At 49.2% G+C, this 27,590-nt stretch overlaps 1 protein-coding gene across 1 annotated transcript in view; it reads left to right on the top strand.

Annotated features, from left to right (window-relative positions):
- The first annotated feature begins 668 nt into the window (after positions 1-668).
- Positions 669-27,590, top strand: part of LOC144763942 (fucolectin-like) — a 215,025-nt gene continuing 188,103 nt past the window's right edge. The window contains exons 1-2 of the mRNA XM_078649987.1: positions 669-725; positions 6,984-7,051. Of these exons, the coding sequence (XP_078506113.1) occupies positions 6,985-7,051 (67 nt within the window). The 5' untranslated portion in view covers positions 669-725; position 6,984. The remainder of the gene's footprint in view (positions 726-6,983; positions 7,052-27,590) is intronic.

Raw genomic sequence — 27,590 nt, 5'->3', positions numbered from 1 at the left:
AGAATTCACAGGATTTTGGGAAAGAAAGGCGCTAATTTGGTGTGGACACCTTATGTGGAGAAAACATTATGGTGGCCTAAGCGTTAACTACCCCAAATAGCCAATAGCACATGGGGAGGGCCTGGCAGCAATAGGGTTACTCCCTCAGTATGTGAACTAGTGCTACAGTAGGACTATTCCTCATGGTCTTAAAGGAATTTTTGAATGAGGTACCTAGTTTTTAATAAAATAACATGCTGATAATTACCATTTTACTTGCTACTTAATTTAGCTACTCTTGCTTGACAGTTTACACATGGATTATGCTAATCCTTTGCTTTTTCTTTTGGTTCATTTTGTTTCTTGTCACCTCATGTACTCGTTTGTCTGATATTTTTTTTTCCCTTGTTAAGGACGTTTCACTCTGACTCCATCTTAATATTTGCTTAGCTTTAATTTCCCTGTCAGCTATATTTCTACCAGGTCCGCAGAAAACAGCTGTTACTCTTGGGACTGTTTACTTAAAGGAACATTGTTTAGGTATTTAATTCATCAAAGAGTGAATAATTTTTTAATGTTTTACCTGTATTAACAGATAACAGATGGTACAATGGCAATGCAAATATAGTATCGCTCTGTATAAGACAACACAGACTATATAAATGAGTGTGCTTCATGTGTTAAGATCTAAGGCTAAATAGAGACCAAAGACATCTGTAGAAGATTCGTCTTCTCCATCAATACAGGTAATGACTCAATCCGTTTATTAGTTTTTGGAGCTGAGGTAGACATAAAAGCTAATCAACATTTACATAGTTTTATCAGATATCCTGCAACCATCAGTATATGTGTGGGGTTCTAAGAGCTGTATCAAGCAGAAATCTCTAGAATAAAAGCTAAATTGATGTCACTAATGGAAAGATGATACCCAAATCATCTTGTCGTGGGAGGGTGAGGAATCAATCCCGCTGGAGACATTTCATGACTGCATGCTAGATACGGCGAGCTGGCTACATAATACCTCTCTGCAGTTCAACGCCAGCAAGACTGAGGTGTTGTTTTGTGCTGGAAGTCGGATCCCCCGCCCTTTTCTGGATAACTTCTGGCCTCCAGAAACACTGATAAAAACTCAACCGGTTACTACTGCTCGCAATCTGAGCGTTATGCTGGACAATTAGTTGAGCATGGAAGCTCAGGTGGCGAAAACGGTGTCCAGCTGTTTTGCCCTTTTCAGGTCTCTTCGTAAGATCCTGCCGTTACTTCCCTTACAGGCTCGGGCTATGGTAGTCAGATGCACCATATTGAGCAGACTCAACTACTGTAACGCCCTCCTGCTTGAGTCACCGGGTCAGCTGCTAGACAGACTCCAAAGAATGCAGTCTGCTGTCGCCAAGCTGGCTCTTGGCTGGCCTAGAAGATCCTCTGCTTCGGCGGCGCTGGCTGAGCTTCATTGGCTCCCGCTGAAGCAGAGAATATTCTTCAAATCCCTCTGCCTTGTTTTCAAGGCCCTGCATGGACTCGGGACCAGCGCTCTGCAAGCCAAATTTGTTTGGTACACTCCAACCAGAGCACTTCGCTCAGCAACTGCTTGATTGGTGAAAGTACCCAGATTTAAGAGGGTCGGGGCTGGGGGCAGATCTTTCGGAGTTGCTGCTGCCAAACTCTGGAACAGTCTGCCCTCGGAGATCCGTCAAACGGAGGAACTACTCCTCTTTAGGAAACGTGTTAAAACTTGACTGTTTCCGAAGGTCTAACCTGCTGGATTTCTTTCTCTATTACATCCATTGTCTGTCACTCTGTGAAGCCTCAGCGCCAGGATACCTGCAAGGTGACAGTTGCGCTTTTTAAATTCCCCCCCCCAAAAAAAAAGAGAGTAACTAAGAATGAGGAATTACAATGTTTATCCAGAACAAGCCTGGTTCCCATGGACCTACAGAAATGATAAAAGAAGTGTTGTCCCCAGAGCAGGGGCAATTCCGCCTCTGTTGCGTCCAGCGCTGCATTGAAAGAGGGTTGAGACTGCCACTCTGTCTTTCAATGCAGAGGGACTGGGAGCACGTTGAGGATGAGGCAGGGACCCTCTACAAGGCAGTGCAGCGCGTCCTGGACCCAACGCAAGGGTGACTGGGAAGATCCCTGAGACCCCATAGAGTCCTGCTAAAGGGCATCCTCAATGGGATACACTGACTGGGCACCACTTCAATGGTGGCACAAAATTAGTGAGACACCAGATGGACTATTGCTCTTGTACCTGCATCTGTAATGCCACTCAAGGGCAGATGTGTTTCCTCATTTTTAAGGGGACATGCCGCCATGCCCTTAAGGAGACACCTGCTTGTGGTCCATAACACGGAAGGTGGTGTCTGAAGTCCGTTCAGCAAAAAAACACCGACGAATGGCAACTATGCCCCAGGGCACCTTCTGTAATATGACCCCCTGGATTTTTCAGTTTGCCACACAATTACCACCAGCCTATTGCTGGGAGTAATGGAAAATGTTTCCTTACCTACAGGCGGGGCGCCTTTCTGGTCTGTGATCGCACCAGTCAGTGTATCCCATTGAGGATGCCCTTTAGCAGGACTCTATGGGGTCTCAGGGATCTTCCCAGTCACCCTTGCGTTGGGTCCAGGACGCGCTGCACTGCCTTGTAGAGGGTCCCTGCCTCATCCTCAACGTGCTCCCAGTCCCTCTGCATTGAAAGACAGAGTGGCAGTCTCAACCCTCTTTCAATGCAGCGCTGGACACAACAGAGGCGGAATTGCCCCTGCTCTGGGGACAACACTTCTTTTATCATTTCTGTAGGTCCATGGGCACCAGGCTTGTTCTGGATAAACATTGTAATTCCTCATTCTTAGTTACTCTCTTTTTTTTTTTTTTAGGAAATTTAAAAAGCGCAACTGTCACCTTGCAGGTATCCTGGCGCTGAGGCACCGAGACCGCCCTGATCGCAGCCACCGATGACATCCGAGCACTGCTTGACAACGGAGAAACAGCAGCCCTCATCCTCCTAGACCTCTCCGCGGCCTTCGACACGGTCTGCCACCGTACACTAGTGCAGCGACTCAGCAACGTCGGAATCCAGGAGAAGGCACTGGAGTGGATCATCTCCTTCCTCGCCGGAAGGACACAGAGAGTCCGCCTCCCCCCGTTCAGATCTGAAGCCACCGAAGTCATCTGCGGAGTTCCTCAAGGCTCCTCGCTCAGTCCAACCCTCTTCAACGTCTACATGAGCCCCCTCGCAGACATCGCACACCAGCACAACCTCAACATCATCTCCTACGCCGACGACACCCAGCTGATTCTCTCCCTCACCAACGACCCCGCCACCGCCAGAGCCAACCTTCACGAAGGGATGAAAGAGGTATCCGAATGGATGAAGAACAGCCGCCTGAAACTGAACTCAGACAAGACGGAAGTCTTCATCCTGGGATCCTTACCCTCCGCCTGGGACGACTCCTGGTGGCCCCCCGCCCTAGGCAGCGCACCCAAACCAACAGACCACACACGCAACCTAGGCTTCATCCTGGACTCCTCCCTCTCCATGACCAGACAAGTCAACGCCGTCTCCTCGTCGTGCTTCAATATCCTGCGCATGCTACGTAAGATCTTCCGGTGGATCCCCACCGAGACCAGGAAGACGGTCACCCAGGCCCTCGTCACAAGCCGCCTGGACTACGGCAACTCCCTCTACGCCGGAACCACCGCCAAGCTCCAGAAGACACTCCAGCGGATCCAGAACGCCTCAGCACGTCTCATCCTGGACATCCCCCGCCGCAGCCACATCTCCGGACACCTGAGAGACCTGCACTGGCTCCCGGTCAACAAGAGAATCACCTTCCGACTCCTCACCCACGCACACAAAGCCCTACACAACCAAGGCCCAGGATACCTCAACAGCCGCCTCAACTTCTACGCTCCCAAACGCCAGCTTCGATCGACCGGCCACGCCCTCGCCACCGTCCCCCGTATCCGAAGAGCCACCACAGGGGGACGGTCCTTCTCCTACCTCGCCGCCAAGACATGGAACTCCCTCCCGACCCACCTCCGCCTGACCCAGGACGACCTCGCCTTCAGGAAGCAACTCAAGACCTGTCTGTTCGAGCAGTGGCGGACCCCCCTCCCCCGGCGCCTTGGGACCCTCTGGGTGAGTAGTGCGCTATATAAATGCCTTGATTGATTGATTGATTGAACCTTTCTTGGACTTTTTTTTATACATCTAGGGCGAATTTTTGCTCAGCTGATCGGAGGGGAAATGTGTTTGTTGTACCCGGTATCCCAGGGTCCCAGAGACAAGGCATGGCACCGATAAACCAGGGCAGAATCTGGATCCACTTGATACCCCTCAAGGCATCTTCTGACTGTAGATTCCAGAGGCATGTTGAGTCTTCTGCATTTGCTACTGCAGATTGTTTGCAGTGTGAATAATCTGCATGAGGTGGTATTGCAGAAATGTGCATTTGCATGTGCACACATTTTACTTTTCACATGTAAAAATTATCTCTAAAACCTCAAAAAATTCAGGGGTGTGTTGGTCTTTGTCACACCCTATTCACCCTCTAGGGCCTGTTGTACGAAATCATGGTTGCAAAGAAGAAGGTGCAAATTGCACATGAATAATGTGCATTCCTTCCATCACCTTGTTTGTGTGCTGTAGACTCGATATGTGCAATGGCTTTAACCAAGAGTGATGTGCGTATGTCAGATCTTTCTGTCTAGGGTGGCACAGTGAGCGAAAAACAATGGACTGGAATGTGGCTCAACCCACCGTAAAGTGCTGAGGTTAACTCAGGCCTTACGTTAATCACCCTGTTTTTTAATTTGCAAACACGGTTGCATTTTGCAAAGTCACCAGTGTACTAGTTACATCATAAAAAGTACTTTTATAGAACTTCACAAAAACACCTGCTGTAGTAATAATAAAATGACGTGACTGAATATACACGGAAGGAGGTCTGCTAACATGTATTTTTTTTGTGTGTTGAAATTTTTTTTTGAATTATGCAATAAAATACATAGTAAATATCAACGTGAATAAGGTAAATAAGAAAACCTTATTTGCAAAATATTTGAAAAGAATAATGAATTGATAGATTATGAAATGTACTCCTAGTAATAGAGATAAGGAAAACGTTAACAGTACATACTCTACACTAACATGTAGTTTTAAAGCAGCCGTGTCCTTTAGAAGGATAGCTGTTGCATTTAAAGTAGAAATGTTTAGAGCACTGGAAGACATCATGGGGACCATGCAACAGTCCAATGAAACACTGTCTGATCCCCCAAAGCCACCCACAATGTTTCCGTGTGCATGGTTTGGCAGCCACCTTTGAGTAGTTTTAAAGCCCATTCAAATATGAGTCATGGTTACAGTTCTTTTAAGATATGTGACATACTGCAACCATTAGCAAGAACCTGGTAGCAGTGTTTGGGGTGCCATGGCATCACATAATTATTTATAAAACTCACAAATAATGAAAAAGTATATACATGTATATTTTGTAATATGATCCATTGACTCAGCAGTCCGTGGCATTTAACAGGACTACTTTCTGTGTGTGTGTGGGGGGGAGCCGAGAACACTGTTCTTGTGCAGAACGCCTGCATTCAAACATGAGGAAACCAATAGCAGAAGTGGACGCAATCACTGACCCTTGCTATGTCCTATGGTGGGCACAAGAAACGTGTGATTGGCAGTACAACTGAACAATGAAGAGGGCTGCCTGAAGAAACCCTGTACATAAGTATGTGAAGTGAGATTTACATATTTCTATTAAAATGAAAAGGTTTTGGATCACGCCCGATCCAATGTCTTCTCCTGCACCCAACACTGTTATCACTACATGACTTTACCATAGAAATTCTCTAACATGACTTAAGGTCAGTAGTGCAGGATATCAACCCAGACAATGAAGACACATTAAAACATTCAGGGCAAAAAAGACCTTGACAAAGCATTGCAAACCCTGGTTGACTGTAGACATCTCCTCCTTCTGACCTTCCCAAAGTATACTCTCTGAAGTGTATATACACTGTGCAGCAAGCCTCATTTTAAACAAAGGATAGCATTGGAAAAGCCTATGGATCTGGCATTGGAAAAAATCATTTTCGGCTTTGTCAATGCTTGATTTTTTTTGTTGCAACAGTTTTGTAAAAAATTATCATCGTGGGAGCTGCTGGCCACTCACCAATATTTTAAAAAAATGGTCTAAAAGCAAACATATTTTTGGGTCTCCAAAAGTATACATTGCCATAGGAGTCCCTGGCACTGAAGGGGACTACTTTTGAGGTGGATGAGCTCCATGTGAAAGAGAAGAATGCTTGTCACTCACAATGACGTAAGAGAGTTGCAATTATTTTAGTAAAAGTAAGAGGTCTTGGCTAAAGTCAGACCTACGAAGGTGACCATATCACTTAGAGAGACCTGACGCTAAAACCTCATTTACTTGGACCAGAAATTAAACATTTTAGGGGGTCCTCGAATTGTGAGAATCCAGAAGTTTGTCTGATTGGAAGTGCATACATCAGCAAGAAGTCCACCCTACACGAGCCTTCTATGAAACACATTTCAAGGATTACTTGATGACAAAGTATTGAGATACATAGTTAACATGGAAGCACCTTTGTATACAAACTTGGAACCGAAACTGGCCCTGGCAAACTGCTCGGCCCCCGGTAGGCAGGGGGCGTGGGTGGGGGGTGGCTATTGCACGCAGCAAGCTTTTCTTATATATCTGTGATATCTTGTAACAAGCTGTTCCTCAAACTCTGCAAAGCGATCTGACTCCTGTGAGGCTTAAAAGTTGAAAACCGATATAGGAGAATGTAAGTTTCAGTCAACTGTGATTGTCATATTGTATGGTGGGCTAATCAAATGAGTCTCCTGTCTTCCCATTCCACCCTTTCTCTTATTTCACTAGCCTCGTCCATGATCACGGTGGACCTCTGTTTCCTCTCCAATTTCAATCAAATCTAAATTGTTAAAACATTTGTTTTTCTATTCGCAGAATGAAAGCTGCACTCACAGCTGCGTTTGTCTGCACACTGCTGCTTGTCGTGGATTCAGCACCGCGAGGTAATGTGAATATCCATTATCAGACATAATTGAGTTTCTTTGAAATGTACAAAGCTGCATTTTCATTACATTCACATTATATTTCCGTTATCTTGAGCCCATTTTTTAAGCCCTTGAGCACTGGCATATCTTGGAATGTCCCTCCACCGTGCTCTCCTGGTAAGCACCTGGTTCTTCTCCTAGACACTGGAAGGCCAGATGTATGTTTCTCTTCTGAAGGTGTTATATTATTAAATATCGAGGCTAGGAATATCAAGAAACACTAATATCCTGGACAGAATATTGAGGGAAAACATTCAGTAAGTGGTTATAGAGGAAGTGTAGAGTTACTAACTCCACATCTGAGGACCTTGAAGATATAACACCAATGTACATGTTAGACGTATCAGCCTTAGGGTGTTCTTCCCCCAAATGTTTTTCTTCGTTAACTCCTCTTTTTGCTATTTCTTTTTTTGGCCTAAGGACTCTGAGCACTTTACCACTGCTGACCAGTGTTGAAGTGCATCTTCTTCTCGCTTAAACATGTTAACATTGGAGTACATAACCTTGGTATATTTAATGTTCTTGTAAACCCATTGTAAAGTGGAATACCATATACCCATGGCTTACAAATTCAATGCTACTAGTGGGCCTGCAGCACTGATTGTGCCACTCACACAAGTAGCCCTTTAAACTTGTCTCAGGCCTGCCACTGCAGCCTGTGTGTGCCGTTTTTCTGCCACTTCGGCTTGGCATTTAAAACCCTTTGCAAAGCCTTAAACTCCCCTTTTATTGGACATATATCACCCCTAAGGTTTGCCCTAGGAAGCCCATAGGGCAGGGTGGTGTGTAAGAAAAAGGTAGGTCATGTACCTCTTATTAGCCAAATTCATTTTTCACTACTGTGAGGCCTACTTCACTCACAGGTTAAAATTGGGAATTCCTTAATACCATTTTAAGCTATAAACCTGATTAGAGAAGGAGTGGCCATAACATGTTTTATATCTTTCGAATGGTAAAAACAAATCCACTTTGCTGATAAAATTGAATTTGACATTACAATTTTTGAAATGCCACTTTAAGAACGTGGAAATTTCTAAGCTCTTACAGCTCTGTGTGCCTGCAGCTTGTCTTACATACAAGTCTGGGGTGGGCGACAGCTACACTTTGTGCATTCCCTCTAGACAGCCACAAACACAGGAAGATTAGGTGTGCATGAATACTTGTCTGCATTCTGATGGCTCTTGCTTGGCAGGAAGGGAGAGAGGGCCTGATACTTACACCTGAATAGGCAGTGCCATGTCCCCACATAAAGGGCTGATTACCCTCTACTGATAGTCTGGAGCTAGGGCTGGGAAGAAAGGAAGTCTGTGCACTTCAAAGATCCTTCTTTGAAGTAACCCCCACTTCAAAGGCACAACTGGGTATAAGTATTGGGTCTCTGATGCCCATCCAGACCAGAAACCTTTAGACCTACAACTGGACTCTATCAGAAAAACTGCTGTGCTGCATGAAGGACTGAGACTCTGCTGGACTGCTGACCTGGAAGGCTTGCTTCTATGCGGTGCTGCCCTGCTGCTTTCTGACCCTGCTGAAGGAGAGCTGGACACTGCCTTGCACCCCAAAGTGTTCTCTAAGGGCTTGTTGATTGCCGCCGGTTCTTGAGACTCCGGGAGATCAAAGTCTCTGCCCCAGCTCTTGTGTCTGGTTCACTGGAAGTGGTACCAAACAAAAGGATAGGGGCCCTTTTATTCCAAAGGAGTAAGGCACCAACAAGACAAAGAGTCAAACATAATGGCCCCTTTGGGCAAACAAGTAATTCAACTCTCATACATCCAAAACAAGGACCAACCAATATCACCAAAACAAAAAGTACAAATATTATGATATAAATATATATGCACAGTACCAATTCATTTTTACTAATAAGAAGTAAGACAGTAAGTTTGGCGGATACCGGCTGTAGCATTTCTGACAAGAGTTACAGATCCATTCTGGTTGGAGGGTCTTCCGCCCCGTCGTTTTCCGTAAAATACATCTCTCAAAATGGACTGGTAACTCTTGTCGGAAATGCTGCAGCCATTATCCGTGAAACCTAGTGTCTTATTTCTTGAACAGTTCCCTTAACGATCTCTTTTCAACACTTCTGGCAACTTGAATGGCCATCGGACGAGTTTTTATATCCCATTTAGCACTGCTGATTACGGATACCACCCCACTATATACTCATGACCTGACTAAGAGAGCCTAAGTGAACATTCGTCAGATGTGCTGGTGTATCCCACACAGTTCATCGCTCTCCGCCCTGGTGAAAGTGTTGCCCTGTCCTGGGCCTTTCACCGAAACGCGTGTTGGCATTTAATTCTTCTCTTGTCCTTGGACGCTGTTCCCATTCACCATCGGGATAAGACACAAGAACTGTCCATTCTAACATTTTGTACCAGTTTTACCATCTTGATTGATTTGTAGAAATGTGGTTGTTGTGTGGAATGAATGTGTATTTCACAAGGGGCGAATGCAACTATGACTGATGGTTATGAATGATTATGCGTGGGACTGTATATATATATATTTTTTTTTGGGGGGTTTTTAGAAGACCTTTATTGTGCAGAAGGTTGACATCATACAGTCTACATTTTACGGCTCACAGGGGCCAGCCGAGCAGAGAACAATCTGGTAAATTTTTAACTGGATGACACAGCCATTTAGCCGGCAACCCGGGGGTCCGGCGGCGAATCTTATGAAATTGCATTTGCAGCCATCTGGTATCTAGCTATATAAGTGACAGATCTTATGATTTTGTCTTTCATCGTCAAAATTAGCTTTGCAGTTTTCACCCAGCATTAGTGCCATGATAGTAATCTCCCAAGTCCCCACAGATAGCCTGAGAGACAGCTGTGGTTAGTCGATAGTGGGGGGGGATCAGCACTAGATGTTTCACCAATTCTGTGTCCGTAATGCTGTCCGTGAAGTGGCAAAATGTGTATTAGTATAGCTCACTGAGGCATAGGAGCAAGCGGTTATGTTCGGCAGGGTTAGTCTGCAGCCATTTCGATCAAGGCTCAGATATCCAGCAGTATGGTGCCTGTGTGCCTTCCCAGTTCCGTTATTGGGAGGTCGCTAAGGACGTGTCAGTGGCTAATATATAGCGCAGCAAATCCTTGTCTAACACGTGCGAGGCTGAGTACTAGTCCGTATCTCTCGTAGTGTGTAAGTGTCATCGTGTCTCCGCAATATGTGGGTAGCAAGAGATCAATAAGGTATCGCTTCCTGAGAGTGACATGTTGCATCTAGTGTCCTCGTGTGAAGTAAGAAAGGGGGCCTGGTCAGGGAACATGACCAGCGAACAAACTGTTCCCCATGCCTATACAATGGCGGGGAAAACCTGAGGTCGGGAAAGTAAAAAGAAAAAAAAGGGGGGGTAAGGGGGGGGGGGAGATCGTCACGGGTTCTCATATGTGGCAGCAATTGTGAAGCGGGGCCTGGCAGGGCATCCTGCAATGCAAAGGGAGAAATGGGGGGGGTTTAATCCCGGGCTAGGGCCGGTAGGCGTTGCCTGCGGTGTATAGTCAGAGTGCAAGCTGGCGCTCCGCGGGGCGTTGATGCAGTCCGTTTACATGGTGATTGTCCTCCTGCAGGAGGGGGGGGGCACCTCCCTGTCAGCATCCACAGTCGGCGCGGGCCGGCTGAGGCAAGGGCAGCGGTGTGTGCGCAGTGCTGCGAAGTTGTCTGGTGTATAACGGAGAATTGTAAGTGCCTGTGTCCGGTAGTGTAGGTCGTGAGGTCAAAAGAGGTGTAGGGGTGGGGGAGAGGGGTCTGCTCTCGGTGTTGGTTGGCATCGCTATGGCGATGTTGCCTTTTATCTCAAGTGATCCCCCGTTCCTGGCAGGCGTGCTGGAATGCCTTAAGGAGGTCGTCCCAGAGCCGAGCAATAGGGAATTTACGGAGTCCCGCTGTTTCCTCTCGGAGGAGCACCGTGCCCTCCGCTTGTGCCCAATTGGTAAAGGAGGCGCGCCAGTGCTGAGTGTGGGGGGGGGGGTCGCAGCCTTCCAATTCTTGGTAAGCAGGCGTTTGGCCGTTATAAGCCCCATGTCCCAGAAGCGCGTCCGCACTTTGTTAAGTTTTGTGCGTTTATACACCCCCAAGATACACGCTTCCCACGTGTGTGGTATCTGCTCGCCAGTGCTGCGTGTGAGGAGCGTCACGACTTCGTCCCAGTATGTGTGTATGTCAGGACAATGCCACAGCATGTGCAAAAGGTCTGCTCCAGTCAGAGAGCAGCGTGGACAGGCGGCATCAGTGGTTGCAAAGTGTCTATTTATTTTGTCGGGTGTAAGATAAGCACTGTGCAAGATGTAGAATTGAATAATTTTGAAGCGGGGGTTGCGTGGGACATACGTCGGTCCGGCTAGGATCATCGCCCATTCTTTGTCAGTCCAGGCCTTTCCCCTACCCGTCGCCCACTTTTCCCGCAGCGGCAATGTAGATGGCTGCGAGTGCGTCTGTAGGGCCTGCGCCAGCCAATGAATGACGTTCGAGCCATTTCCCATAACATGTAGATATTGCATGAAGCTGTTCATCGGCAATTCTTCGGTCACATCGCCCTAGGAGGCAGTAAGTGTGGGTAAGAGAGCCGCGTGTAGCAGGAACTGACCAGCTGGGATTTCCGTGGTAGCAGCCAGGTCCACAAAGGTGAGCAGTGCTCCGTCAGCGCACAGGTCGCCCAAAGTGTCCACCCCTGCGTGCGTCCAGCTAGCCAAGCGAGTCACAGTCAGTGCGTCCGTTGGTCCTGGAGTGCCCAGAATGGGTAGTATCGGGGCGTATGGTGTCGTTGCTCGGGTGAGTCGCAGACAACGTAGGAAGCACCTGCGCGCTACCGCCAGGTGCAACTGTGAGGGGCAGGAAGTTCGGGTTATCGGGTGGAACAGCGTGCAGATTTGTGTTTGCGTCCAGGCAGCAGTGTCTGAGGCAGTATCCTCGAGATGTTTGCCGCTGAGCCACCCCGACACCCATTGCATCTGCGCCGAAAGGTAGTACAGCTCCATGTTGGGAACCGCCAGGCCTCCCGACTCAGTTGGCATGTAGAGCTTGGTCAGCGCTACTCGGGGATGGCCCGTATTCCAGATGAGGCTACGCAGCAGAATCTCCAGATCACTAAATATTTTATTCGGCACGTAAGTGGGTATATTGGCGAAATAGTACAGCAGTCTAGGCAGCACTATAATTTTGGTAAGTGCTATATGACTCGGCACGTTGAGGGGTAGGGTGTTCCAGAATTTGATCTGCGCCCGAACCGAGGCAATTGCCCGCAGGAGATACCCTTCCAGGACATCTGTTGGATTCCGATATATTTGTATCCCCAGGTAGCGGAACGTAGTGGGATGCCATTGCAATCTACCACCGCCCAGGCAAACATCACACTCGGGCATGTCCGGGCTAAAGGAATAAGCCCCCGATTTGGACCAATTAACTCGCAGTCCTGACATCTCTTCGAAGGTGCGAAAGACGTAGGCCAGGGAGGCAGGGATGTCAGTTATGTCTCTGACGTACAGCAGTAAGTCGTCTGCGTACAGCGACACTGTATGTAGTCCATCCGCTAGTGGAATCCCCCATTCAGGTCCCTGTGTCCTGAGGATTGTGGCCAGGGGTTCCATGGCCAAGGAGAACAATAGAGGCGACAGGGGGCAGCCCTGCCTAGTGCCTCTTCGCACCCGGAGGGTGTCCGAGAGCAATGTGCCCGTGCGGACTCGGACTGTCGGCTTGTCATACAGCAGGCCCACCATGGCTTCATAGCCTCCACCCAGTTGGTACTTTTCCATAACTGCTCCCAGGTACGGCCACTCAACCGAGTCGAAGGCCTTCTCTAGGTCTAATATCAGGCATCCTGCTCTGGGCCACTGTCGAGTAGCATACTCTTGTATTCGGAAAAGGCGGCAGATATTGTGGGAGGTGTGGCGTGTCGGGACAAAGCCGTTCTGGTCTTGGTGCACCAGGCGGGGCACAATAGGGGCCAGTCTCCGGGCTAGCGTGGAGGCCAGTATTTTGTAGTCTGTATTTAACAGCGCCAGGGGGCGGTAAGAGCCTATCCGTGTGCAGTCCTTGTCAGGTTTGGGGATGGAGATCAGGGTTGCTTCATTTAGCGTGAGGGTAAGGCTGCATCCTCCGACGCTGCAGTGTACATTTTCAGAAGTTCTGGGATAAGTATATCTGAGCCTGCTTTGTAAAATTCGGCAGGGAGCCCATCCGGGCCCGGGGATTTGCCGTTAGACAGGTTAAATATTGCGTCGCGGACCTCATCAGGTTCAAGCGAGGCTCCCAGTTCATCCTGTTGCGCAGTAGTCAGCTGTGGCATTTGCAGAGGGGCGAGGTAGCCAGCAATGTCCGGGTGTGGGTGTGGCAATCGGGAGCGATATAGCGCATTATAGTGAGTGGTGAACGCGTCATGGAGCTGCGAGTATAATAGGCCCCTCCCTTCTACGTGTATTGCTACCACTGGGGTCGAGCGTGTCTCTTGTGAAATCAGCCAGGCCAGTAACTTGCCAGGCCTGTCACTCAGGTGATGTGTCCTCGCCGAATGCGCTGCATAGTTGATGTCGCGAAGTCGCTCCAGTAGACCCGCGTGGTCTGCCCGCGCCCCCTGCAGCGAGTCAGCACCGCCTTCAATGGCCTCCCCCTCCCTGTCGAGTAGGGCAGATTCTAGCCTGGTCAGTTCACTCTCTAGTTGTTGTCTCATGTGGCCCTGCGTCCTCAAGCAGTGTCCCCGAATCACTACCTTGAAGGCGTCCCATTCTACCTGTGGGGAGGACGCCGTGCCTGCGTTGTCTTCAAAGTACTGAGCAGCGCGTGTAAGGAGGGATTCGCGGAAGGCCGCGTCAAGTAGCAGCGTTGGTTGTAGTCGCCAGGTGGGTATGGGGGGGCGCGGTTGGTCCCAAGCCATGGATAAAAAGTGTGGGTTATGGTGTGAGTGCGTGCGGCCCATGTATAATGCATCGGTCACAAGGGGTAGGAGTTCAGTAGATGCCATAAATCGGTCTAGGCGGACATGTAAGTCGTGAGCGCCTGAGTAATAGGAGTAGACCCGTGTCCCAGGGTTGTGTGATCTCCAAACATCATGGAGGTCCCACTGCTCGGCCCACTCCAGCAACACCTTTGTGGCACCACACGTCAGAGCGCCTATAGGGGGCGGGGAGGAGCGATCTATTGTTGTATCTAGTGTGCAGTTGTAATCTCCACCCAGTAGCCATGGGGCCGCATGCCAGGTAGCCATCATCATGGAGAGGCGCGCCAGGAAGCCTCCCTGATCAGTGTTTGGGGCGTACAGTGATACCAGCACTATCTGTTGCCCATCTAGCCTGCCCTGTACTGCAACAAACCTGCCCTCCTGGTCTATCGTAGTGTCTGTAACCGTCCAGGGGGACCCAGGGCGGACCCATATCAGTGTGCCACGGGCGTATGAGGAGTAGGTTGTGGCATAGAGTTGTCCGTGCCATTTGCGGTGTAGTGCTAGGACCTCTGCCTTGTTCAGATGTGTTTCCTGAAGCAGTGCTATGCCTAGCTTGTGTCGCTTTAAGTACGAGTAAATTTGGTAACGCCTAGCTGGTGTGTGCATTCCCCTGATGTTCCAAGTGCATATTCGTATCTCAGACATAGCTTCCGTAGGTGTAAGCTCCTCCAGCCCCCCCGCGTGTCAGATCCTCAAGCAGTGCTTTCACCCCCAGCACAGAACTGCCCCAAGGTCTCAGCACAAAGCGTGGTGATCTCCAGTGGTGTAGAAGGGTAGGGAAAGGGGGGGAAACATATGGCCTCAACATGGCAACATAACCTGAAATGCCAAAAGGTCGGCTGCACAACATGTCGCCATCCAAACACTCGAATGAGCTCGTAAACTATACAATTCTAGGGGGTACCGTGTGGCTTATGTTATAACAATAGAAATTACGGTATAGTCCATAGGGAGTTCAGCGTCCCTCCCGGGTAGAGTAGAAAGGCCGTTGCTGTCTGGCAGATGCCCAGGTCCTGCCGCTCAGTGCGGTGCCAGCGGCCCTCTCAAGTATCTAGAAGGAGGGGCTAGGCTCCCGGGGGGGAGATCCCCCTCCCCGGATAGTCTGGGTGGCGCCGGCTGGCATGTATAATGCTACTGATTAAGTGACCAGTTCTTGGCAGTGGGCGGCTGGGCCGTATGTATATAGTAATCACAATACCTGGTTGGAGTCCAGTGTCCCAAGGTGAGCAGGGCCCAGCAGTGCACAGCTGCGCAGATCGCTTCCCGTGAGGGGGGGTCTATGAAGCACTTGCGCGGTCATGTCTTCTCTGGCTCATGGGGGCAGGATTCTGCTAGGACCAGTTCAGCCAAACAGGTCGGCAGTTTGTGGAGTGACGTCTGGGAGATCGTCAGTGTGTTGGGAATCCGGTAAGCCATAGATTGCCTGATCATCGCTCGGGAGAGGCGCCGGGCTGGTGTCCGGGGCAGGGGACGGAGCCGGAGAGCCGCTGATTTCCACTACTCTGCGGAGAGCGTCCCGTTGTTCCTGCATCATCTCGTTTGCGGATGGAGAGTGAGCCGGCGATTCTCGAGCTCGGGTAGGTGTGGGAGCCCTGCGCCGGCGGCGCCTCCGTGCCCCTCGTGTACGTTCCATGGTAGCAGTCCCTTGCGCACGTCGAGGTACGTCAGGCATGTTCTCATCAAGCCAGGCCTCAACTTCGTCAGGCTTCATGAAGAAGTGTGTCCTATCTTTTGCCTCCACCCGTAGCTTAGCAGGGAAGAGCAGCGAGTACTTAAGTCCGGCTTGTCGCAGTCTTCTTTTCACCTCCAGAAAGGAGTGCCTTTGCCTTTGTACTTGCACGGTTATAGTCCGGAAAGAACATTACTGTGGTGTTGTCAATCCGGATCTCGCCTAGCTTCCTGGCTTCCCGCAAGACTGCATCGCGATCTCTGTAGTTTAGGACTCGCAGGATGATAGGCCTGGGGTTCGAGCCAGCAGATAGGGGTTTCGTGGGCACTCGGTGGGCACGTTCCACCACAAAGTGGGGCGACAGCGTGCCTTCTGGCAGTAGTTCCCGTAGCCAGTCTTCCACTCTTTGCGTGGGGTCCATCCCCTCCCATTTCTCCGGAATGCCCACCAAGCGGATATTGTTCCTCCTTGCCCGCCCTTCTGCATCCTCCGCACGGTCCTCCAAGAATTCCACCCTGTTAAGGAGATCTTGTATGTGCTTGTCTGACTGAGTCACCGTCGGTTCCAGTGCTGCCATCGCGCCTTCTAGCGTTGTAGTGCGTTCCTGCAGCTTTTTGTGGTCAGCCCTGAGGTGAGTTAGGTCAATTGCCACACTGTCTATTCTGGTTTCCAAGGAGGTGCGCGTCTGTTGGAGGGACTCCTCCATTCTTTCCATGGCTGCCAGGACAGAGTCTAGCTTCGACGCCACGTGGTCAGCGTCCATCTTGGATGATGTCTTCGTCGTCTTCCCTTTCGCCGATGCACTCCCCGTCCCGGTGCGTGTCATCACCCCTCCAGACATGGGGCAGGCGGTGTGTGCACGCAGTGCCAGGAGCGAAGCTCGTGTCCGTCTGTGAGAGCACAGGGGAGCAGAAGAGGTGCTGGGCCACGTCTGTGGTGTGTCAGGCAATTTAAACTATCAGTGCGGCATCCACGGCACCGGTCCGTTAGCACTGCCGCCCCGTCGTGGGGCAGGGTGTGATGCAGTGATAGGGTTCGCTCCGATTATTCCCAGGTACCCTCCGGGGGGGGGGGAGCTACCCGCATAGGTATCCGGCTGCCTCCTTGGGCTGCTCCTGTGTGACCTGTGATCGGTGGTTGTCCGTTGCAGCGCCAGCCGTGTTCGTCAGTGAGAGAGTAGTGTCTCTCGAACATGAGATGGGCGCGTTTCGCTGGGCCTCGTGGTCTCTCCTACACCCCCGGCCCCCATGTGGCGGCCCCGCGATGTATGCGGTAATCAGGTGTCTCGGGCCTGCGGCGTAGTGGGTCGCAAGCTGCAGCGGGTCGGGGCGTTAGTCCGGTTCAGGTGACAGAATGGCTTCCACCGCTCCCAATTACAATCTGGGTCCCACCAGGGCTGTCGTTGCCGGCAGGGCGCCTCCCGGGGCAGTGCTGTGGCAGGCGCTTGGAGGCGCAGATGGCTATTGTGGGTGGCCGTGCCCCGCCAGTGTCTCCATTGCCCTCGGTGCGTAGCTCCCTCTATGGGGGAGGGGAGTGGGGAGGAAGGCCCCCCAGCCCGATAACTCCCAGCGTCACCACGAGGTCTCGTAGGCTCCAGTGTCCCCGGCTGGCGGTGTCGGCCGGAGGCAGCGTGCAGCGAGGGAGGGGGAGAAGGAAGAAGGCTCCGCTCGCTTCTCGGCGCCGCCGCGCCGCCCTCGTGTCCCAGCACAGGCAATGTCTCCAGGGGTCGGGTGCTCACCCTCTCGCCTCCGCCAGGCCCGGTCCGCACCAGATTCCGGCCGCTTCTGGCCCGTCGTCGCTCCCTCTGGTCCTCTCTGGGGCCTGGGAAAGGGGGGCATCGATTGTGGTGCTTCAGGGGTCAATGCACCTGCCGCCGTCCGCTCCCGCCAGGTATCGGGTCGTTTCTGGTAGGCCGCAGCGCGAGGCCCAGTAGCCCTCAAGAAGCTGCGGCCTCGCGTGATTGCGTCCCCAGCTGCGTCGTAGTCAGGCCGGCTGTGTCAGCGCCGCTGGCCTCGGTGCAGAGCTCCGCGACCGATCCTGTCAGAATTCGGCTTGTGTGTGGGCAAGGGTTGCGGGCAGATCCGCCAGCAGTTTCAGGCCAGAGAGGATAGTTTTGGCCGGAGAAATGACCCGGGGTAGGGGAGCTCAGGCAGGAGCTCTACCCAGGCACTTCTTTCTCCATTGTGCGCTAAGCCACGCCCCCGGGACTGTATATATATTTATTGATGATATTCTATGTATTTATGTATGCATTTTAAAGTTTGACAATTATGCTTGATATAATAAAAGAAAAATAATTTTGTTAATGAATTCTATTGTTAAATGTTTTGAAGATATGAATCTGTCAGCCCTTGGTAGATAATACTGGGACCCTTTCCTTGGGGCCATTTACAATCTTTATATATAGGCAGGTGACCTCCTCTAGTGTATAAAGGCAGGTATTGTGCAATGGGCCATCAACTTAGGAACATATAAGTCGTCTTGGTGACTCCGCAAGGTAGCCCACCTGTGAATCCAGCTCTGGGTTCATTAGATCATCCACTAGTGCACCCCAGGCTCGGGCTCTGTCCATGTTCCCTATACCCAATCCTGCTTCCCTCAGGAGTATCTTTCCCTTGCAGCCTGCCCATTTTATCATCTCCCTCTTCCATATTGTTAGTTGAGGGCATACTGTTGCCTTCCTATTCCAAGCTATCTTGTGCTTGGCAATGATATATGTTAGGTCCTGAAACCACCCTGTTATCTTGGTCTCTGCAGGGTGGGGAACCAATTTAGCAGGCATCGCCCCGGGGTTCGTGGGATCTCGCTCCCAATGCACTCCCAGATTGTTTGTATTACTCCCTCAGAAAAAGGGTGTAGTGCGGGCACGCCCGAGCATGTGTAACAGCCCTATCAGTTGTGCATCGAGGGCATGCTGCGTCTGGTATATGGAAGTGTCTGCCTATGCGCTCAGGTGTCAAGTATGTCTGGTGTAGTATGTAATAATTGATAGGTTTAAAATGTACATTTCTGGAAACTTCTGATGTTTGCTCCAGTATCTAGTCCCAGTCACTCTGCTCGATAAGGGGTGTCAAGGTACTCCTCCCACCTAGTCCTCAGTGAGTTGAAAGGTAGTTGTTAGTCTGTCCGCAGTGCCCTATAAAGACAAGACACCATCCATAAACCACCTGCCGAAAGTGCTATATATTGACAGCTCTGGGATATTGAAGGTTCCAAGGATCCCCTTCCCAGTGCTTCCTAATCAGCGATGTAAGTGCCCTATGAAGCAGGAAGTGCCCCTGCTGCAAGTAGCATTACACCCTGAAGTCCTCAAACGAGAACATCTCCACACATTGGTCCAGGCCCCGCCAGCTTCCCCATGTCGGAGTACATGCAGGAAGTCCATGGCCAGTTCTGTCGAATATGGGGTCCTAATGTGCATTCTTTGTAAGCCTCTATTCCAGCACTTTGTCATGATGCACAACTCATACAGGTCACTCGTGTTAGGAGGCTGCTCTCTAATGAGGACCCCAAGAAGCTCAGAAAGCGATGGTACCTAGGGGCCAGGGGTCCAATCTGGGTTGCACCTGTGGGGGATGCACTGGATTAGCCACTGAGTTGGACCGCAATGTAATAGAGCTCAAAATCGGGGACTGCTAGCCCTCCCTCCTCCGCCAGGTGCTGCATTGTTTTCAATGCCTCCCTTCATCGTCCCAATCCCCTGATGAACTCTGTACTCATGGGTTTCAGTTCCCTTAGCTGTGTCCCCGGGACCCATAAGGGCAGCATGGAGAAAAATGAAGAAGTAAAGGAAGGGCCACCAGCTATTCTCCCAATCCCTAACAGTGGCAGGGTCCCCGAGAAATTCATGAAGGCTCTCAGGGAACCAATTGCTCACCTTACATTTCCCTTGAATAGATTGTCCTTGTCGTGCTAGATCTTGACCCTGATGTAAGTCAGGCATCAGGGTTCCCATTGTACACCCGATAAGTGCATTGGAGGGTCCTCCCTTCACGCCATGGGGAAAAGCCTGCCAATTAACTCATAGCCCAGATAGGAGGCCAAACTCCACCAGCATATTTCTGACCCCCCTCAAGTCCTCGTCCGTGTAGCACAAGAAGAACAGCAGGTTGTCTCCATACAGCACTATCCTGTGGCAGTGTCTCTGAATTGTTAAGTCCCTAAACGCCCGCCTGCCCTTGCATATGCCACCAAGGGCTCCATGGTGATTGGAAAAATGAGCAGAGACGGAGGGCACCCCTGTTGTGTCCCTGTTCCACTATGCAGCTCGTCGATATAGTCATGCAAGTGCGCGCTCTAGCTGTCGGTCGTTTATTCAACAGTCACTTCCAGGCTACGAAAAGCTCTCCCAGTACCATGTGCAAAGTCACCTCATGGAGGTAGTGCCAATCAAGTCTGTTGAAAGCTTTTTCGATGTTGATAGCAAATACAGCTGCGTCCTCCTTAGTACAGTCAGCTGCCTCCATAATCGCCAGTAGGCATGTGATATTAGTCAACCCAGGATAAATCCTATTTGTTCTGAAAGGATCAAGGTCATCATATAAGAAAGCAGGTGGGTTGCCAAGATCTTACTCAGGATCTTGTAGATACCGTTCAACATCGACTACGATCTATATGCTGAGCGATCATGCGCCGGGTCGTAGGTGGGGTATAATTCCACTGAGAAGCCATCAGTCCCCAGGGTCTTATTTTGCACCATATGTCTAATATCACAAGATATTTCCTGTGGAGAGATATCATCTCCCAGGGCTCTCGCCTCCCCCTCCTCCTCCAGGCGCGGCATAGGGCTCGCTCCCAGCAAAGCCTGCACCTCCACTGTATCTATTGTTGTAACACTCGTATATAATATCGAGTAGTACCTGGTAAAGATATTATTGATACCTTCTTGTGAATATATTCTCTCGCCTTCCTCGTCTTCGAGGTCCAATATAGTGATTCCTTTTTGGAGGGGTTGGCTAGCCAGGTTAACAGGGAGAAAGATGTATTCCTTTCGATCCTATCCCGCTAGACTTCCCTCAGGCACCCCTTTACTTGAGCAATAACGTGGCCTTTCTCTCCTCTTAACTTCCCTTCAACCAGTTCATGAGCCTCACACCCACACACACCTCAGTGATGCCAGAAACCGACCCAAATTTTTTTTTTTTAATGATCAATGGGAATCTAACAGGCAAACCAACCCTCTCCTTTGGTTACATCTACAGCTTAACTGTTAAGAACTTTCCACCTTCTTCCTGGGTAAGACAAAAAAGATTGAAAATGACTTTTGGACTGCTTTGTATCTCCTTGCAGTTCATGCAGTCTTCAAACCCCACCTGTCCATTCGGCCTGAATGTCCAACACACTGCCTTAAAAACCTATTATGAAGCTTCCATATTAAAAATACTGTCTACTCTCAAACCGTCAAACCAATTTCAATGATTCGCTTCCCTCGAATCTCTTCAGAGAGATAAAATCCTCACTGCTCCCACTCTGGACCAAAATGGTAAACTCTTCGCTACTTCAAGGCACCATACCAGGATGCCTCGTGTCAAGACAGGTTACCCCTATGCTTCAAAAACCCACGGCGGAACACAATGATCCAAATAACTTCTGCTCTATCTCCAGCATCCCAACTCTTCCAAAGCTCATTGAGAAATGTATCCATGTCCAGCTACGCAATCAAGTTAAGCAATTCCAACTCCTGGACCAATATCAATCTGGATTTCGTCAGGGTCTCAACACTGAATTGACCCTCACGCACATAGTTGATGACTCTTTACAAAAGCTTTATCAAAATGAATCCTGCCTGCTAATTCTCCTCGACCTCTCTTCAGCATTTGATACAGTCAAACATTACATCCTCCTGGATTTACTGAAAACCAGGATGGGGCTCTCCTGTCCCGTCCTAGGTTGGTTCCCCTCCTTCCTCCACAATAGACCCCAAAGAATACAGATTATTCACTCCCTGTCCAACTCCACACCGGTGCCTTTAGGGGTTCCGCAGGGTTCCTCTCTCTCACCCACTCACTTTATCCTGTTCATAGAACCAATAACCAAAATCCTGAGGGCTTTGAGCAACAATTATCACATGTACGAGGATGACAACCAACTTTACCTGAAAATCTCCTCCCTGGAGGATATTGGATCCTTTAATGCAACTCTACAAAAAACTCAAAATTGGCTGACCTGAAACCATGTCAAACTAAATACTCTCAAAACTGAATTCCTTTTAATTTCACCCCCCACACAGGGGCCCACTCTTGGCCCTGTGCATGGGGGTGCATGCAGGGGGGTTCATGTTGTGCCCTCCTGTGAGCATGCAACCATTACTGCACAGTATGGACTGCATAGTCCATTTCATGCAGAAATGTGCACTGGCGGTCACGCTGTGGTGTGGTTTAAGGATCACTTATGAGCCGTTAAAATTACAGTTTATTAATCTGTTAATACTATTTAAATTTTCAAGCAGTCGTGGACCCCTGACCACAGTTTTAAAACCACTGATGTAGACCTTTGGCTAAAAAGCTTAGACACGCAAAGCCAACAACTGAGCTAAGGTCTTCAATGATTTTTCATTATGTACCCACCATACATTATGGACACTAGAAAAAAAATGAAAAAATACAAACTAGGTACCAAGTAAAGCAGTACATTTTAAAATGATGTTTTACATTTTGTGATCAAGAGTAGATCTCATTTAGACAGAATTACATCATATTAACACTTTTCCAAAATGAAGACAGTCAGGTTGACAGAATGAGACTGACAAAACTTCAAGCTGGAGAAATGCCAAAATGACAAAAATACCTTTTCCATGATAACAGCCTGGTTCAGTGGAAAAGGTATAATGGGGTGGAAACCAAGGACTTCAAGAGGAACTAAATTCTTACAATTCCTCTACCATATGAATTGTAAGAATTAAAGTTTATTTTTTTTAAGTATTGGTTTGTAGTAGTACGGATTGGCAATAGTGGATGAGGATGGTGTAGATGAAATAGAGAGGTTGATCGAAGGGGGACCAGCGGGAGGTAGAGCGGCACAGAGTAAGGGAGGAAAATGCTGAGATCAGGGAAGGGTAACTGAGTCAGGGGAAGAAAAAAGATGATATTGGGCTAAGGGGATTATGAGGTAGCCCTCAGATTAGAGAAGCAAAAAAACACAAACTGAAGTAAATAATCTTCCTTCAACAAAGGCTTTCACTGGATTGTTTTGTATGACGTTTTTAAAGGTTCCTGTGCCAGGTAAATGAAGCACTGGTCGCAAAATACTGGTTGGAACTTGCGATGAGTATTTCTGTGACAAGTATTGTATTTTGCAACCCAACCAATGAACTACTGGGTCGGTAATCAAAATACTGAATCATAGTGGATCGCAATTTGACATACTTCATGAATATTAATGAGACTGGGCCTGATTCACAAAAATATTCTGAGACAAAATTCTAACTTTACGACTTTCGGTATTCAAAAAAGCCATTAGGAGTAGTAAAGTTAGGATTTTGTCTAACGTTTGTCTTAAGTTTTGGTCTTAAGGCAAAATCCTTTTTTTTTTGTGTTCTCATTTCACCTTAAGCATCTGCAATTTCACATAGGAAAAAACCCACTTCCAACCTGTGCGCCCTGGTTCCATGCTCTTGCATTTGCTTTTAGGCCGACCAAGATACGTACAAGATCATACGTAAGGACCGCACCAAGCAAACAGGAGGAGGCATCGCAATCGTCCATAAGAATTCCATCCGCATCTCAACCAGCTCGGACGCCAACCTCGCTAGCGCCGAACACCTTCACTTCCAGATCCACACCGACCCCAAGACCACACTCCGAGGCACCCTCCTTTACAGGCCACCAGGACCCCGTGCACAATTCAGTGAAGACATCACTGACTTTATCAACCCACACGCCCTCCCCTCCGAGGACTACATACTACTGGGAGACCTCAATTTTCACCTGGAAAAGAGCAACAACAGCAACGCCACCACCCTTCTGGACAATCTGGCCAACCTCGGACTCAAACAACTTGTTAACACCCCCACTCACTACGCAGGCCACACACTCGACCCCATCTTCACCTCCAGCAAACATATCTCCTTCAGTCACACCATAGTTCTCCATTGGACGGACCACAGCTGTGTTCACTTTATCTACAAAAAGACCACAACCCACAACCTTCCTCAACCCACTTTGCGAAGAAACTGGAACAAAATCACTGTCGACCAGATCTCCTCATCGCTTCTTCAAAACCCCCCGGCCCACTCTTCGAACGTCAACCAAGCAGCCACTAACCTCACTCAATGGCTTACCAACAGCGCCACCAACCTAGCACCTTTGAAAAAACGTCAAATCAAACTAGGCAGCAAAAACGCGCCCTGGTTCAACGATGATCTTAAGACATCCAAGAAACTCTGTCGCTCCCTTGTGAAGGCCTGGAAAAAAGACCCAAACACCAGGACCAAGGATGCCCTCAAAAACGCCACCCGCACACACCACCAACTGATCCGGACTGCCAAGAAAGCTGCACTTAAAGACCGTCTAGACAACAACGCCCACAACAGCAAGGAATTATTCAACATCGTCAAAGAATTTACCAACCCCTCAGCCAACTCCAACGACATCACTCCCTCTCAAACCCTCTGCGACTCCCTTGCCTCGTTCTTCCACAACAAAATCGCAGACATCCACAACAGCTTCGACAACCAACACGGAGACCAACCAACCCAACCTTCTGCCGTACCCTCACCCCCCTTGAACATCCTTACTGATTGGAACCCAATCTCCACTGAGGACACCATCCGCCTGATGAACTCCATCCATTCAGGATCCCCCACAGACCCATGCCCTCACCATATCTTCAACAAAGCTGACTCCATCATAGCACCACACCTCCGAGACGTCATCAACTGCTCCCTCAACTCTGCCACCTTCCCGGAAAGCTGGAAACACGCCGAACTCAGCGCCCTTCTGAAAAAACCCACAGCTGACCCCACCGAACTCAAAAACTACCGCCCCATCTCGCTCCTACCATTCCCGGCCAAAGTCATCGAGAAAGCCGTCAACAGCCAGCTCGCCGCCTTCCTCGAAACCAACAAGTCCCTCGACTCCTCACAGTCCGGCTTCCGAGCAAAACACAGCACTGAGACCGCACTCATCGCAGCAACAGACGACATTCGAACCCTACTGGACAATGGAGACACAGTCGCCCTCATCCTCCTTGACCTCTCCGCAGCCTTCGACACAGTCTGTCATAACACCCTCCTACAACGCCTCAGAAACATCGGAATCCAAGGAAAAGCACTGGATTGGATCACCTCGTTCCTTACCGGAAGAACTCAGAGAGTCCGCCTTCCACCATTCAAGTCAGAAGCCACTGAAGTCATTTGCGGCGTACCACAAGGATCTTCACTCAGCCCCACTCTCTTCAACATATACATGAGCCCCCTCGCGACCATCGCACGCCAACACAACCTCAACATCATCTCCTACGCTGATGACACTCAACTGATCCTCTCTCTCACCAAAGACCCGAACACCGCCAAAACCAACCTACATGAAGGAATGAAAGAAGTAGCCGAGTGGATGAAACACAGCCGTCTGAAACTGAACTCAGACAAAACAGAAGTCCTTATCTTAGGCACCTCCCCTTCCGCCTGGGATGACTCTTGGTGGCCAGAGGCCCTTGGAAAAGCACCCATCCCGACAGACCACGCACGGAACCTGGGCATCATCCTGGACTCCTCACTCTCGATGAACAGACAAGTCAACGCCGTTTCATCATCGTGCTTCAACATTCTTCGCATGCTCAAAAAAACATTTCGCTGGATCCCCACCAAAACTAGAAAAACGGTCACCCACGCACTGGTCACGAGCCGACTGGACTACGGTAACACCCTATACGCCGGTACCACCGCAAAACTTCAGAAAAAACTCCAACGCATCCAGAACGCTTCAGCCAGACTCATACTAGACATCCCGCGTAAAGACCACATTTCTAGTCACCTGAAAAACCTCCACTGGCTCCCCGTCAATAAGAGAATAACATTCCGCCTCTTAACCCACGCACACAAAGCACTTTACGAACTCGGACCCGAATGCCTCAACACACGACTTTCCTTCTACACCCCCTCCCGCCAGCTACGCTCCTCCAACCAAGTCCTTGCTGCCGTACCCCGCATCAACAAAATCACCATGGGAGGAAGATCCTTCTCCTACCTGGCAGCTAAAACCTGGAACTCACTCCCCATTCACCTTCGCCTCACTCAGAACCACCTAGCATTCAGAAAGCAACTTAAAACTTGGATATTCGACTAGTAATTCCCCACCCTTCCTCAAGCGCCTTGAGACCCTCTGGGTATGTAGCGCGCTATATAAATTATTTGACTTGACTGACTGACTTGACCAGGCCAGCTTCATTTGTGCGAGGCTTGGTGTAATCAGTGGACCGCGGGTACTTAGACTAGCCTCGTTTATGTTCCCCAGGTGGTGAACGGTGTCCAGATTCTCCCTTCCCCTTGGTCCAACCTCACCATACTCAATACTGCTCTCAACCAGGTCTCATATTGCGGAGGCTCAGGATCTTTCCATAGCCTACAGATCTCTCTACGGGCTGCTAATATCAAGCAGAGGAATAAACCAGTCGATTTGTTAGGTAATTGGTTTATAGGGTTGTTCTCAATACCAAAAACAACTAGTGAAAGATTAACATTAATCTTAACTTTAAAAACTCCCTCCAAAGCCCTCTCCACATTTCCCCAAAAGATTTTTAGGGATCCACAATCAAAAAACATATGTAGATCGTCAGCCTCTACTAAGCCACACCTACGACATTTCGGAGCTTAGTTTAAGACAAACCTGGTGATTTTTGAGGGGTATAGTACAGTCTATTTACCACAAAGAAATTATTTTTCTTTAGAGAAGCTGATTTGACATACTTATATAAATTATGGAGGGAGAGAAAAAACAGATCAACAGAAACATCATCCAAAGATGATAAACTTCACACCCTGTGGGGAGGAGGAAGATCAGCATCATCTGCATCAACTAACGCCCTATACCATATCCCTACCTCCTGTTTTGGGGGGTTTACATTTTGGAGAGTATTCTTGATCTCCCAGTTTCCACAAATAAGGTCTTTCTCAGCAGCGAACCAACAACAGATTTGCAAATACTTGAAGCGGGAGAAAGAGTCCCCTATTTTAGCCTTCAACACCTCCCATGGATAAACTCCGTCCGGTGATATTAAATCGGACCAGATGACGATTCCCGCCCTCCTGATAGGGATAGCCAAGATATCATTTAGGCAGGCGGGGAGCCCTGGAGAGTCCAAAATAGGGGCAAAATCAGAATAATATCTTATTCCCCACTTCATTTTCAAGTTTTGCCACACTCTGAGAGCTGACCTCATTACTTTTAACCGTACCTTTTTGAAAAATCTGGGAGCACCAAATTTGTATAAAAACCCAGTGCTACCTCCCTCAAACTGAACCATGGCATCCAGAATCAACCCCCAATTAGAACCAGGAGGGCTAGAGAGCAGAAAACAAATATTTTTCAACAATTTTTTGACGCATGCGGTGGGCTGTCACAGAGCGACTGAGATTAGACCCATCTTTGGAGGGATTAAGGACATTGAAATCGCCGCCCATTATTATTGGCACGGTGACTTCAGCCAATATGGCCTGCATTTTAAGGAGACAGGCCGGGTCGTCAACATTAGGACCGTAATAGGACACTATGGCCAATTCCCCCCCCCCCATCTCCACCTGCACCAAAATCCACCTCCCTGATTGATCAGTTGATGTATCCTTAATGGAGCAATCTGAGTTAAATCTAAATAAAATGGCTACCCCTTTGTTATGGACCGTTTGCTCTGAACAATAGAAACCCTCTACCCATTTATATTTACTGAACATGGAT

The sequence above is a fragment of the Lissotriton helveticus genome, chromosome 6, assembly GCF_964261635.1.
Source record: "Lissotriton helveticus chromosome 6, aLisHel1.1, whole genome shotgun sequence".
Classification (NCBI taxonomy): domain Eukaryota; kingdom Metazoa; phylum Chordata; class Amphibia; order Caudata; family Salamandridae; genus Lissotriton; species Lissotriton helveticus.
Note: the sequence above shows the minus strand (reverse complement) of the source record. Positions and strands in the feature narration are given on the sequence as shown.